At 39.7% G+C, this 15,166-nt stretch overlaps 1 protein-coding gene across 2 annotated transcripts in view; it reads right to left on the minus strand.

The window, feature by feature from the left end:
- Positions 1-15,166, minus strand: part of RGS17 (regulator of G protein signaling 17) — a 77,539-nt gene that overhangs the window by 36,947 nt on the left and 25,426 nt on the right. The window contains exon 1 of one of the 2 annotated variants that reach the window (XM_026085792.1): positions 3,192-3,241. The exons of the other annotated variant lie outside the window; for it this stretch is intronic. Coding sequence (XP_025941577.1) covers positions 3,192-3,235 — 44 coding nt within the window. The 5' untranslated portion in view covers positions 3,236-3,241. Of the gene's footprint in view, positions 1-3,191; positions 3,242-15,166 lie in introns of those variants that run through there. 2 annotated transcript variants of the gene reach the window in all.

The raw sequence follows: 15,166 nt of genomic DNA on the forward strand, positions 1-15,166 counted from the left end.
ATTAACAGTATGGAAAGTCTGAAATGTTTGCATTGTTAAGAATTTGAGTTTTGGAAGGAAAGATCAATGTAAAAGGCAATTTTTTAAAAAACATTCTGGTTAATAGTAGTCATGCTAGTATTTGAATTATAACTCCAAATTTTAATAGATTTACTTAATTAAATTTTTAACAGATTTTTGAGAAGAGTGAGAAGCTCTGAATACCTGAATTAAAAGCAAAGCAGAAGCTGTTTCATAATGCATGAATACCTCATATTGACGGACTGTCCAGGCCAGTACACAGTCTCTGAATTCAGCCAAAAAAAGGGCATGCATATGTTAGAGCTTTTAATCTTAAAAGGCTAGCTGCCTACATCAAGCTGTATGAGCCATTGCTTTTAACTGTGATGGTCCCATTCTGATTACCAAGCTGGCAGAATCATACCATGGAAGCAATTTATTTCTCTATTAAATAGCTTGAAGCACTTAAGACACCCCACTGCCTCCATTCCATCATTCTTCTTGTATAGAAGGCAGACCTCCTGTTGGTAGTAACCTTTGCAATTTTATTGTTCAAATACTTTTTGGCTCAGAGAACAGGTTATTGCACCCACTAAATTTTTCTTTTGGGGGATTGGAGACTTGAGTGTCTACAGCAAAACCTCTTGCTCTTCTATTAGTTACTGCAACTCAGCAAAGAGCTTCAGGACATATATGTTTCTTCTGTACATATACTTTTCTCCTGTCCAGTCTTCTAATCTGCAGACATTTGACTCTTTCTAAAGCCTAAAGAACAAACACTACCACTTAGCAGAAAGCGTTCAGACATTAAGTGTTTTATTAGAGTAGAACACTGCCCTGTGAATGTTCATTAACTTGAAACTGTGCAATTTGGCTGAACATTATAAAAACCTTACCTTGTGTACAGTAATATTCTTTTCTTGACTTTGCCAGACAGCCTGTGTGCTCATAAGGATGTCTGAGATTTCTTTTTATTATTTTATGGTAAACTGAGTATCCTTAGGAAATCCTGCTTAAGTCTCTACATTATCAAGTAGATATGGATTCGTACTTCTAAATCAGACATTACTGTTCACTAACAAAGCATTAAGCCTGACAGTAATGTATTATTGAAAAGTTTGAGTTGCCTGCATGTGGTTTTTAAGGAGCTGTACTAAAATTATGATTAAGAGCACTTTACAGCCTTTAGGAACATTTTATAAAAAGCAAAATGTAAAACTCATCAGGAAACCTTTTATCTTTTTCAGGCATACTGTTTTTATTTGTATGTATTTGAGAAACATCTGAGAATCCCATTTTGCGCTACAACTGTCTGTCTATTGGTTGTAGCTAGCATGGTTGCAGCTGACTTAGATACATGATGCCACTACACTGGAGATAGCTGAAAAGTTATTTTCCTCACAGAGGGGAAATACAGAGCTTGACATATTGCTGGAAAATTAAAGAAGTATTTGTTAAAGTCCATGACATTCCCCATAAAGAGGACACTCAGAAGACTCTTGAGAACAACACAGAAAGCTTTACTGCAGTTGTCAGTGTTGTAGCTTCTAAATAAGCTTTTCTGTGTTCAAAGCCAGCTTTCTGTGTGAAAAGTCAAATCTTGTTTTGAGTTATGATCTTGTGAACTGCACAGATTCTGTGCAATTTCAGCAGAAATTTAAGAAAAATCATAAGAATAAGGCCAGTGCAAGACTTTGTAGCTAACATAAGGAAAAAGATTTGCATGTGCAATGCAAGTATCAGAACAAGCTTTAATGTTGGTGAACTACTTTCACTGCACGTAAGACCTCACTGGCAAATTTCCAGCTGTGGAAATGGCAGCAAATTTGCATAAATGACTACAGCATTTAATCAGAGAAATGCACACAACTTTCATTTAGTGTGCACATGCTACTGCAGACTGAAAAGCAAAGGAGGGCATTAGGAAAATGGTTCTGGTATAAAAACAGATTTTCTGAAACCACCTTTCATGTGATTCTACTTTCTGAAGTGACAGAATCTACATTGTTCACCGTAAAATGAATGTTTGCATCCTCTACTTCTGAGGCACTTCCTTTTTTCAGATTTACATCAGAAATAGAAGTTACAGCTCTGGACAGAAGTAGCCTTCCGTTATAAAGGCCTTTTGAAGTAAGTGGAGATTTGATTATCATGCTGATTTTAAGTTCACTGTGCTTATGACTTACTTCTGAGGTATCCTCCAACAGGATCTGTGTGTGCTCCAGTCCTCCTTCCCACAACCACCCTCAAAAGTACAAAAAAAGATAAAATAAACAAAATAAAGAGATTAGTATTGCAGGAAAAAGGTACTTGATTAACAGGGTAAGAAGGAGGAAGGAGAGGAACAGAAGGTGGCATGAGGGAGAAACAGGTTTAGAAAGGTAGGGTCTTTCTGGATATCTTGAGATGGTGGAAGAAGGTTAGTGTGAGTAGCGACATTTGGATAGGCTTGGTCTAGAATCAGGAGAGGGAGAGAAAGTACTGCAACAGCTGCTTCCACCAGTAAAGGCAAGGGGAGGGATCGCCCAGATATGCTCTGCTTGCTTGACAGTATCTATGAACTTCATGACAGTAGAACTAAAGTAATAGTTACCATTCACAGAAAGCACTCAAACTGTGTAAATACAGGTCAGTTCTCTGTACCTCTTCCTAAGACAGTGAGGAATCTCTTCTTCCTTCCTACAAGCTACACTAATTCTGTCAAACTCCTGGCAAGTTGCTCTAGATTTTCATCTGATATTTCTGCTCCTCTAGTTAGTGCTATGCTTGCTGACTTGAGGGATGGTGGAAGAGGCTAGTGTCTACTCTGTGCAAGGGACATGCCATCTCCCACCATGTTGGCCTTTTGAAACATAGTGGTGAAAGCCTTGACCCTTGGTAGCGCACTGCTATGGCCAGGGTTCTTGATTCTCCCTTGTTATTGTCTCCACTCTTTTACCTCTGTGCTACTGCTGGGAAACACATCTGTCCCATTTCTTCTGACTTAGCAGTTAATTGAGGGTTTTCAAGAGTTTCCCCAGGATTTGTATGGCCCATCGGTTTGTGACACTTTCTACTACCACTCCACAGTTGCCTTTGCTTTTCTATCTTCTGCTGTCATCCCAAATCTGTAGCTGCTTCCTGTGACTTGCAGCCCACTGCAGCCTGGGCTTTTGGTCTCTTGCCCTTGCTGTTGGTGGCCATCTGCTCACCTGTATAATAGGTTCATATTTATGCCACTTTTATTCCTTAGCATTCTTGTAACGGCTTCAGGCATTTCTTCATGTGTTTGACTCTCACAGGCAGGTCTCTAGCTATCAGTCTCTGCAGTGTTAGAATTTAGTACCTGTTAAGGTAGAAAGGATGATTAAGCATGATGTAGGAGGGATCCCTTACAATCTATTCTTTATCATCTGTCAATCTCTTGTTTATCTTTACTTCTGACTAGGTCTTTCTGTTGTTTTGTGACTGCCTAAAGATGATTTGTGCTCAGATTTGGTACTATGTCGTGGGTGCAATCTATTGTAGCATATGGAAAGTACTGTGTACTTAGCAAAGAACAAGCTCCTAATCATGGTTTTCTAGAATTCATAGAAGAATATCTAGAAGATATTCATAGAAGAATATCTTCTAGATTGCTTCTTCATTTCTGGGATGTGGACTAATAGTCATTCTTATCATTAAAAGCACACAGGCATGTTCTTGACTTCTTCCAGGTTTGGCTGCAACTTCCTCAGTATTTCTTCCTATTAATTGCTATGGTTTTGTCAGGGGTGTACAAATAATTATTTTTCACTTTAAGTAGGTATGTTAATCTTCCCTGGATGATTCACTGTCATGATTATTTTAGACTGTTTCTTTAGGGCGAAATCTGTTCTGTCCCCACCCAAATCTTTGCCATAAACAGGTATCCAAAGTCCTCTAAATTATGTGTTTTTTAATTGGGGAATCTTGAATGGTTGCCAAAATTACCAAAGTTCTCATGAGTTCTCATGTCAGTCTTCTTGTCTTGTAATGTGTCTGTTCTCTCTGTGCTTCTGCATGTTAGGTAAAAATAAATAAATAAAGAAATAAAACAAAACCTCTTGCTTTTTTTTCTGTTTTTCAATATCACCTGTTTCTGTGTTTCAGGCATTATTCTTGTCAGTGATGTTGTAGCCTCTTCCCATCTTCCCTTTCTCCTCCCCACAAAGATAGTTACAAAACTTTGCCTTCATTTTCTCATTTTCGTCTCTCATGACCAGCTCTTTACAGAAGCAGCTATTGCTTGCATGCTTGGAGAAGGTTTGTTGTCTTGAAATCGCACATTTCCACTGGTCTGACTCTTTCCAGGTGCTAGTTTGCTCTGTTTTAGATGCTGCTTTGTCTTCCTGTTAGTCACACTTCCCTTGTAGTGACTCTCACTTTACCATCTGCTGCTACCAAGTTTCATGTCCTACATGCTGTGCAACATGAGAGGATTACCCACTTATTAAATGAAAGTGGTTCCTTTATTTATTAACAGAATGGTTTATGAAGATGCCAAAGCTGCAGTGAGTGCTGTAGCCACATGCTGCATCAAGGCTTCTTCAGATTCATGTAATTTGTGCACTTCCCCTCTATTCCCCAAGCTCCACACCCTTGACTGCTGTTTTTGAGCACTAGCTGGAACTTCAGCAGTGCAGAGGGAGGTAGAAGCCACTGATCACAGCTGCAACCACAGGAGAACCATTGAGCAGGACCTATAGAGGGCTCTTTTCTCCCCTTCTGCTATTCATGAGCAAACAGCCAGTTATCAGGAAAAACAGGCATGAAATAAAAAGGGGAGATGTGAATGGTGGGAAAATGGAAGAACAACGAATACTGAAGACAGAAGATGTAGCTTTCACTGGCTAAAACTTGGGTTAGGCTCATTTTGAACCAAGGAATTAGAGTGGATATCTGAGAGATGACAAACTATGTCTTGAAAACCTTCAGTGGGAGACTTTTTGGTATTTGTCACAGAGTTATAGAAAAATAAGACGCACAGCTTTCAGTTCCTAGGTACCTTGAAGGTATATGTAGGTATACCTTAACAAAGTAAACATTTCAGCAACAACATTTACTTTGGCCAAAAATATAAAAATCCTGCCTAGATCTCACAAAAAAGTTGAGGCAGGCCCCAGGTCTGACACATCTCAGGGCAGTGGAAATCACTGGTTGAAGCCCTGGAGCTGTTTTCTTCTAAGATTTCCTGACAACAGAAAAAAAGCATCGCAGAATTTTTTACAGTGATGACACTGTGCTTTCATTTGCTTTCACCAGTAACAAACCAGTGCAGTGGTATAGGCTGCACTCAACCTGCAGCAGAATAAAAGTTTCATGGGACCATCTGCCTGCTCCTGAGTTGCTCCAGTGTATTAGCTCAGCTCACTTTCAACAGCCTCCTTTCCCTTCCACTCCCAAGGACACTGGCTTTTGCTGCCTGAGATGTCTGACAGCTCTGTTGTGAAACCGGTAACCTGCAGAGCGATACAGGAGGCAGATGTGTGTGTCCAAGTCTTACACTGCTGCAGCAAGACTCACTACAACTCATCTGTCAAAGCCACTAGACAGCACAGGAAATAGAGAGATTTGTGGGGGGAAAAAACAAAAACAAAAAAACAGACTTCCAGGTAGATCCCTTTGTCATTTCAGGAGCTTTGTAGAACTTGTTCACTGTCTTTTCAGTGAAAAGAAGCAGGTTTAGTTTCTCCTCTCTTGTCCTTGTTTTATCCCTTTCCTTGCTGGAAGGATTCCCACTTAGAGAGCTGCAACCTCCTTTGTCCACCTCCTCCTCTTGAGCATCTGCCTCAGCTGCCTGAATCCTCATTAGCTTGTTGTTTGTTAGCTTGTCTGAAAAATTGAGTTTCTCTGGAGCTCCTCACAGTTCACTTCCACAAATTAATGTGGCTGCTGGTACTTTATAACATTAGTTAGTGGACGTTCATATCACAGTCACTCTTCCCCTGAGCGTGGAGGTAAGATGCAAGGGTACAACAAATTCAGCTATAAATGTCTAACAGATCCTAACAATCAAACTGATATCTGTAAGTTCATAGAGATTCCCAAAATACCACACTAAGGCAGAGGGTTTGAGACATTTTTAAACTAGTATGAGGAGTCTCGAAAACTAGTCAGCATATTGTGTGATGGGAGGGATATATGGAGTTACAGTGAATGAAAACAAAAACAATTATGATTTCTTCTTCCCACCTTTTCTCCTCCCACAGTCAATTTTTCATCTGTCAGTTTCAAAAAATACAGATTTCTAACTATCACCAAACAAATTTTCATAGCCAGCTGATCATGTATTCTTTCATATTCACTAACAGCAAAGAATAAAATATGCCTTCCTGCAGAATCTGATAGCTATTGCACTATGGAAGATTTTCATTTTCCTTCAGAATGAAAAGAAAAAACCAACCCCAACATAGCAGTTTAGCAGTTTTTCTTCCTTTGTTTCCCCTATCAAGGATGTGAGTTTACTCTTTGAACGTTTATATAAATACTTAATACAAATCTGAGTAGAAAGAATCCAACCTTTTCTTCCTTCTAGGAAAGGATATTTGAATTTGGAAGATATAGAACAAGAGCAAGTAGTATTCCAGAAGTTAATTTATTCCCCCTTTCCCAAGTATAATGCTATACTTGCAGCAGTATGTACTTAGGGAAGGCTGTGGTGCTACTACATTTGTTTCAAAGCTTAAGAAGCGAAAAAGAGTTGCAAATCATTTGCTACCCAGAAAGACCAAAGAACGTCCAAAGGCAGAGAAATCTTCTGGAGGCCACTTATAAGGAAATTACAAAAAAATGTTATATAAAAGGTCTATTTTTAATACCTCCATTTTCTAAAGTTTAAAGGATGGAACTTTAAACTACTCTGCAGTGATATAAATTTAATGACTTATCATAATCCATGTCTATTTATTGTACCAATATTAAAAAATCTAACGTTCAAAGGCAAAGGACAAGAAACATGCTAGGAAAACTGGAACCCTTTGAAATCTCTGGATACATGCAAATTTTAGTGTGAAAGTGTTGCACCTAGTCAGATCTGTACATTTACCAGCTCTTTAATTTTATCCTGAACATTAGCACAAATTACAATCATGAGCTATATTACTGTACAGCAAGGTATTAAAGTAATTCTTCCTCCTGAGTATGCAGTGGTATAGGGTGAACCGACTTAACTTTGATAAATAGAGCCCTAAAGATCAGTAAATGAGACTTCTTGGCATGTTGTCTTCACAGATTACTGAACGAAGCTTGACATGAATGTCTGGTGTATCACCCCTCTTCCTATAAAAACTCTGTTCACTGTGCAGTGCAGCCTGTTTAACATCCTTATTTACTGCCACACACAATATTGGTTTCATGAGGGCAGTTCATCAGCATCCTTTTATCTAGTACTTCATAACATTAAAAAAAATCAAAGAGCTTTGTATAAAGAGGTATATTTCCTTCTGACAGTGGAATATGATTAGGTAGTTTTCTTGCTGAATTTTAGAAAAATATGTTTATAATGATAAGAGGACACGGTAATATTTTAATAATCTAAAAGACCTGTACAAGAGCTTTGGGAAGCCTGTCGACTATGTGTTAAACAATAGCATTAAGCAGATTAAAAAGAACTACGGACACAGCACAGCTGGCCTAGCCATCTATCCGCAGGTTCACTTTTCCCCAAATCTCCCCTCTCCCATCCATTAAGCAGTGTAGCAACTTGTGCATTCACTTTTGTCCCAAATTCTCTTCAGAAAGAGGACCTTGCTGTGGCATCTGTAAGAGGACAGGGAATGAGGGAACCTTGAGAGCAAGCTCTGCATGTATGAGGGCCAAATTTTACTGAGGCACCCCCACAGATTCTCTCTGAGTAAATGTCATATTCTGGATTTACACAAGTGAAACAACTGTGTGACCACTTGAACTAAAAAATCCTGGTTTCCTAAGGGTTATTGTCTTGTGACTTGTTGCGATATCTGAGAATCTCCTCTGTGAGCCATTATGGCAACTTTTCCAGCAGCTGAGGGATTTATAGGAATTCTGTGTTGGTCAGTAAAAGTTAAGCTTATAGGCCAATCTTTTCTCCAGAAGAACATTGATAGGACCTCTCTCCTTCACTTGACTGCTGTTTTTGTTTTTTTTTAATGAACTTGCAGTAATTTTCTGTCTTTGAGACGGTCTTTAGACCTGTTATTTAGTTGAAATCAGCGGACATACACAAAGTTAGTGGAGAAGGACAGACAGGCAGGCAGACACAGCATAGTCTCACAAGCATCATTTGCTTAGGAATCCAAAACAAAAAGTCAGAAACCAGATGAACATAAAGAGCTTTGAGCAGTTTGGCTTAGAATAGTCTTCAACTATAGCTTAGAACAGCCTCATACTGAATGATAAATTCCTGTTCTCCAACCACAGCTAGGATCCATACAAATGTTCCTTGCAATTCATTCATCGAGTCAAAGGTGCAGAACCACTGTGAGGTGCTTTGGGTTTTGGGGAAGCGTGTGGAAGGAGAACTGTGCTTATTGTCTAGCTCAGCTATATGGAGTAAAGCAGGGCCAGACCCCACCATAGTTTAATTTTACGTATCCAGCAGTATTTTGTCTTGATCTGGTCCCACTATTTATGCAGCTTCATCTCATGCTTGATGGAAGGGAAAAAAGTTCTACAGTAAAACTGGAAAATGTGATTAAAGCCACAAAGCTTGGCAGCAGGCTAAGGAGGAAGTTTAGTATTAGAAACTACTTTGGTCTCAATTTGAAAAAGGCAATGACTGCTAGAAAGAGGGTGTCTTTAGACTTTTTGCTTTTAGTCTCATAAGAAGTAAAAAATCCTTTCAAAAAGGAGGCTGAAGGGTCTTATCCAACTCTCATTTCAGCTCTAAATTTCTAAGCCTATTTTTAATGGCCTCACTTGATTCTACTGAGATGRGTGTAGATTTCTCTCTGGAGTATGGCATTCTATAGTACTTATATGTTATTAGAAATACAGACATATAGCTTTAAAATCTCTACATGAGCTATCTATAGTATCTTTCCTTTCAAAACTCTTTACAATAAAAGAATAATGAAACCATTTCTAAGATAGAAATTAGGGCATATGATAGTAGCAAACAAAGCTTGTTATGGACCAGGACATATCTCTTCTGAAAAATACAGCATGTTCTGTATGATAGGACTTTCAAAAGCATTCAGCGGCTGTATTATGCTTCTACCACTGAACCAAGTCATAAAAACTTCTCTCATTTGAAGCAAAGTGAAGATAAAGCTCTCACTTTGAAGAAGGTGAACATCTCTGAAATATTCTTACTTTTAAAACCTGCTTGGGTAGAAAGGATTTTTGGGACATATATTTAAAAAATGCATAAACACAGAAAACTGCGTGAAATTAATTTTATATACTGGAAATCTATCCGTGTTCTAAGTATTAGACTTAAGGTTGCTTATTATGGATGTTTTTTAAGGTTACATAATGTGGATCAGTGATTCSTCTGGCACTGTAACTCTTACTAAGCAAAAAACAACGTTATGCTTGCTACAGCTAAATAAGTAAGACTATTCTTTGAGGCAAATGATGAATATTTAACAGATCTGTGCAGCCTCAGAGATCTACTGTGCGCCTCTCCTTGTTGATATCTGAATGCTGTGCTACTAAGTGCAGCGCTAAATAAGAATGGAGGCTTCACAGACGGACATTAAACACAATATTTTTCTGTAAAAGAGGCCACTACTTTGTTTCAAGAGTTCTCAAGCTAAATGATGCTTTCATGTTGTTTTATATTTGACTCATGCCTCTTGCAAAGTTCTGGCATATTCAGTGAATGCAAAACTGAAAAAGCAAAACTCAGCATTTATTCCCAGCAAATTTGACACAAGGCAGCATGCCTAATGCCAGTCTGCCATTCTTTGCTAGTTCTAATAAACATCTCTTGAAGTGGCTTCATTCCGCAATATAGACAACACGAATGAAAAAGCTCACTAGAGTTATGCAGTTATGTTAGGAGACAACTGGCTGGAATAACTGCCATGTGCTGCAGAGAAGAGCTCACATATGTGGAAACAAATGCGGGCCAGTGTGAAAAGAAGATGAAGTACCCTCAGAGGATGTGGGGCAGAGATCTCTGGAATACCATTCCACTTGATGCCACCTGAAGTCTCTTTTGGAGAAAGGACAGCTTAGGCATAAGAAGAAAAGATATGACAGATATTAGACCTATCGGGAATACTTTTCCTCACAGAATCCTGTGGGGGCACAAGTGATATCTTTTCTGTTTATTTTTTAGCTGTCCTTTAGTGGGGAGCAGATAGCTTTGGAAGCCATATTTCCTGTTCACCTTTTACTATCTGTTACTTTTCTTCTGCACTTCTAGCACTGTACTGATTTGTACATCAGTATTCAACATCAGATAACTGAATATTCCATATATTTGCAGTTTATAATCCAATCATCTTTTGTTCCAGTGCTGTCCAGGATGGTTAGGAAGAATTCTTCTGGGCAATTGGTACATTTGTCGGCTTATGTCCATCAGACTCTCCTGAAGTTTGCTGACTCTTTCAAAGGGGATATACCAAAGCAGTTCCTACATTTTTTCCAAGTTGGGCAGCCATACTTGTGTTTTTTGCAGGGTGCTGCGTATGGTAGATTTTGAGTTCTGAATGCTGTTCTACTTCAAGTCTATTTTTTAATTGCATTTTATATTTTTCTTTGTTGTCCATAGTGTCATGTCCTCTTCATCATTCAAAACTTGGTCAGGGGTACTTCCTTTGCTCATCAAATTCTAATCATATTGTTAAAAGTTAATTCTGAATCCTCTATAGGCCAAGGGCTTTGTCCCAGATTGCGGTCCAAGTCTGGTCTTGTATCAGGGACTCACTTTCCCAGAACTACCTTTGAAAGTTAGACCAGTCATTAATTCCATTTTTAATTGCTTGTAGTATCTCATTTAAGAACATACTGCCTCTCGGATTCTTTTTTATGTATGCCTCAGACTTTGAATACAGTTTCATAGTTAGTTTTCTTTGCCCGAGTTAGCAAAAATAATAACAACCCCCCCGATTTTTTCAGTACAATCTATTTTCAGAAACAAGAATGCTTCTGCCTGTCTTCTTTTTCAGATAGCACCAATTCCTGATAAAATGAAAAAAGGTCTGAAACTTCTCCATTAGCTGTCCACATTTCCAGAGTTTCAGGTCTCAGCAGAGTGTGATCAGGAGTAGCCAGCATGGCTTCACCAAGGGGAAATCATGCTTAACCAATCTGATAGCCTTCTATGATGGGATGGCTGGCTGGGTAGATGAGGGGAGAGCAGTGGATGTTGTCTACCTTGACTTCAGCAAGGCTTTCGAGACTGTCTCCCATAACATCCTCATAGGGAAGCTCAGGAAGTGTGGGCTAGATGAGTGGACAGTGAGGTGGATTGAGAACTGGCTGAATGGCAGAGCTCAGAGGGTTGTGCTCAACGGGGCAGAGTCTAGTTGGAGGCCTGTAGCTAGCGGTGTCCCCCAGGGGTCAGTGCTGGGTCCAATCCTGTTCAACTTCTTCATCAATGACCTGGATGAAGGGACAGAGTGCACCCTCAGCAAGTTTGCTGAGAATACAAAACTGGGAGGAGTGGCTGATACACCAGAGGGCTGTGCTGCCTTTCAGAGGGACCCCAACAGCCTGGAGAGGTGGGCAAAGAGGAACCTCATGAAGTTCAACAAAGGCAAGTGCAGGGTCCTGCACTGAAGGAGGAATAACCCCATGCCTCACTACAGGCTGAGGGTTGACCTGCTGGAAAGCAGCTCTGTGGAGAAGGACCTGGGAGTCCTGGTGGACAAGAAGTTAAACATGAGCTAGCAACGTGTTCCTGTGTGTGGCCAAGAAGGCCAATGCTATCCCAGGGTGCATTAGGAAGAGCATTGCCAGCAGGTTGAGGGAGGTGATCCTCCCCCTCTACTCAGCCCTGGTGAGGCCGCATCTGAAGTATTATGTCCAGTTCTGGGCTCCCCAGGACAAGAGAGACATGGAACTACTGCAGAGAGCCCAGAGGGCTACAAAGGTCATTAGGGGACTGGAGCATCTGTCCTATGAGGAAAGAGAGCTGGGCCTGTTTAGCCTGGAGAAGAGAAGCCTGAGAGGGGATCTTATTAATGTGTATAAATATCTTAAAGGAGGGTGTCAAGAGGATGGGGCCAGACTCTTTTCAGTGGTGCCCAGCGACAGGACGCAAGGCAATGGGCACAAACTGAAATGCAGACAGTTCCATCTGAATATGAGGAAAAACTTCTTCACTGTGAGGGTGACAGAGCACTGGAACAGGTTGCCCAGAGAGGTTGTGGAGTCTCCTTCCTTGGAGATATTCAAAATCTGCCTGGATGCGATCCTGTGACCCTGCTTGAGCAGGGGTGTTGGACTAGATGATCTCCAGAGGTCCCTTCCAACCTCAACCATTCTGTGATTCTGTGATTCTGTGAACTACTTTCTTCCACTACAGCTATGGTAACAGTTTCCATTACTACCCTGGCTGCCCTGGAACCAGAGTCTGGCTGAGGTCGGCTTCCTCCCTGTGATCTGCCTCACCAGCACTTCATTGCACAACCTCTCTGGTGCTTGTTGAATGGTCCCAGCTCCAGCCCCAGCCCCCATAAAGATGCAGTTCGGCAGAAGGAACTGCAGGAATAGGCTCCTCCAGTATGGTCTAATAACTGAGATAACTCCATAAACAATTCTTGCTGCAGTAAGAACATGGCAACATGAGGGAGATTTGTTTTTTGTATTTGTATGTAAATACATCTGCCATCCTTCCCTATCATGTAAAGACAGTGTTTTTAATGAGACACAAACAGGAAGTGGTTAAAGGAATGTTTCTAGGCAATTTATTCAAGTTGATTAATCATTACAGATAATCTGAATGTAGTTAATGAAAGTGATGAGAGCTCAGAAGTTGAGTACTCCACTGATACCATATACACCAATATAAAAACTAACTCAGCTGAACAAAAAATGACTTATGAAAAATTGTGTAGGTGATGTAGCTGGCTGCTCTGTACTAATTGTTCAGTCTCTCATGAATTCTTCAGGTATCCTATAATCTTATTCATAAATAAGACTTCCAAATAACCTGCACTATCCTGAAACACTTGGGAATTGCTTGATAATATTCACAACTGCCATTATATTTCTACCCAGAAAAATAAATATAAATATGACAAGCAAAATAAATACAAATTAAACACTGATGATGATAGTAGGTAGTAAATAAAGCTTTTTCAGAGATATTTTCAAGTTATATAGTTTAAAAATTGCAATTGAAAGGATTCTGTAGAAATAAACAGTTGTGTCTTGCTGCAAATTATTGAACAGCATTTAATCTGATTCTGCCAAGGACTAGTCAGAGTTTCTCTGTGACTGCTGGAAAATGGCATTTTTGGATCATTAAAGGTTTCCAGAGTGTGTGGTGGTGGTGATGGTAAAAATTTGCTGGTTGCATTCTCAGTTGCTGTTTGAGGGAATCCTTCCCCCTTTTCAGTTTTGTTCAATTACATATTAGATTGTTTCTGCCACTGATGCCATGATTCATCAGTTTCCTAAATCCTGGGGAGCATTTGCTAGATTTATCTCCTGTGATGAACCATTTTCCCCTCTGCCTAAATCACATAATATATCAAGTCCCATTACTGCAAGTGCATCGCAGGAAACATTGTCTGGGTAGAGAAGATCTTGCTGCAATAGAAAGGTGCTATTCAGCAATGAATGTTTGAACTATTTTGATCAGAGTTGTTCAAATGATGTTTCGGTATTTCTAAATCAAAGTTCAGAAGCTTTGCAGAGTATTTTCAACAATTTGAGATGAACAAAATTATTTAAAAAACAGACTTCCATTGGATGGAGATTCTCATTTTTGCTCAAGATAATTTCTGTCTCAGAGACAAAAGAGGGGCTGAAAAACTCCACTGGCATTTGTATCAGCTTTGTAGTCTCTGCAAATTCAAATTAAGCCAAAAGAATAATTTTGCTGGAGTGGGTCCTTTTTTACTCACATCACCTATTATGGATTTTCTTGCACAGATCAGTAATGTCAGCCACTCAGTAATGGCACTCATGCAGTTCTAAAGACTTTTCCTCTGTGCCTAGCTACTTCTCATTCAGTAGTTTTAAGACTGCAGTATCTATTTCAGTTAGCCTTTTGGTAGACATTAGTACACTTGAAACAAATCAAGTTGGGGCTGGATCAAGCCATTTATAGCTATTACATTCCCCATATTCTTCCTTCTCTGTCCACTCCCCGTTCTCACTGGCATTCTTAGAAATAAGATGAAGCAGAGAAGAGTTTTAATCATTATATGGGAGTTGTTAGGATTCTTGTAACACTGACATTCATGTCCTCTTTCTGTCCTCAAGTCAGGAAAGGGACATAGTAATATCCTGTATGTTCATTTACCTTTTGAAGCTGAGACAGTGATCTATTGCCCTCTTGGTAAGTCTAGATCTTCAATGTTAGTGAGACCTACGCAGAGGAGACTTATTTTTATTATTACAGAAGAAAGAAGAAATTCTTCTGCCACCATGCTAAAACCTGAGAATTCTCCATCTTTTTTACAGGCCCCTAAAATTCACATTGGAACCAGGTCTGTTACAGTGAATTAGGTATCTATGGGAGCTCTATCCATTCTGTTGGTTTTGCTTCAGAATTATACATGATGCATTCCTTCTCAAGGAGAATTTGTTTTCTTTTTAATGAAGAATTATTCACCAAAGATTCCAAACATAATCTATTCAGACTCTCTTGAAACATATTGATTTGCATGTTAAAAGTGAATGATTTGTAGCAGTGAATAAATCCCTCCTGGGGACCAAAGGTGTCTGCTGAAGAAGAGACTTGGAGAGTATCCCAATGCATTCTCAGGTGCATGAGGAAAAGATTAATTATCTCTACCCCCAAAATGTCTGTGGCTAGAAAGCAGGAACTGCACAGGGAGATTGTAATCAGTATTGTACTGTTGTGCTTTAGCAGGTAAAAAAGAAGAGTTGATGGAATGAAAGGGTTTTGAAATCTCTCCAGCATCTCATTTCCCCTCTCTAGGAGTGCAGAAATTCCCACTTGTTCCCTACTCGTACCAGCCTCCTTTGCTACTGCTCTCATCACTGCACCTTTTCCACCTCCACTGGTACAGCTCCTGCTGCAAATCGTGCTGCTGTCTCT

Source organism: Apteryx rowi, unplaced genomic scaffold (genome assembly GCF_003343035.1).
Source record: "Apteryx rowi isolate R43461 unplaced genomic scaffold, aptRow1 scaffold_674, whole genome shotgun sequence".
Lineage (NCBI taxonomy): Eukaryota > Metazoa > Chordata > Aves > Apterygiformes > Apterygidae > Apteryx > Apteryx rowi.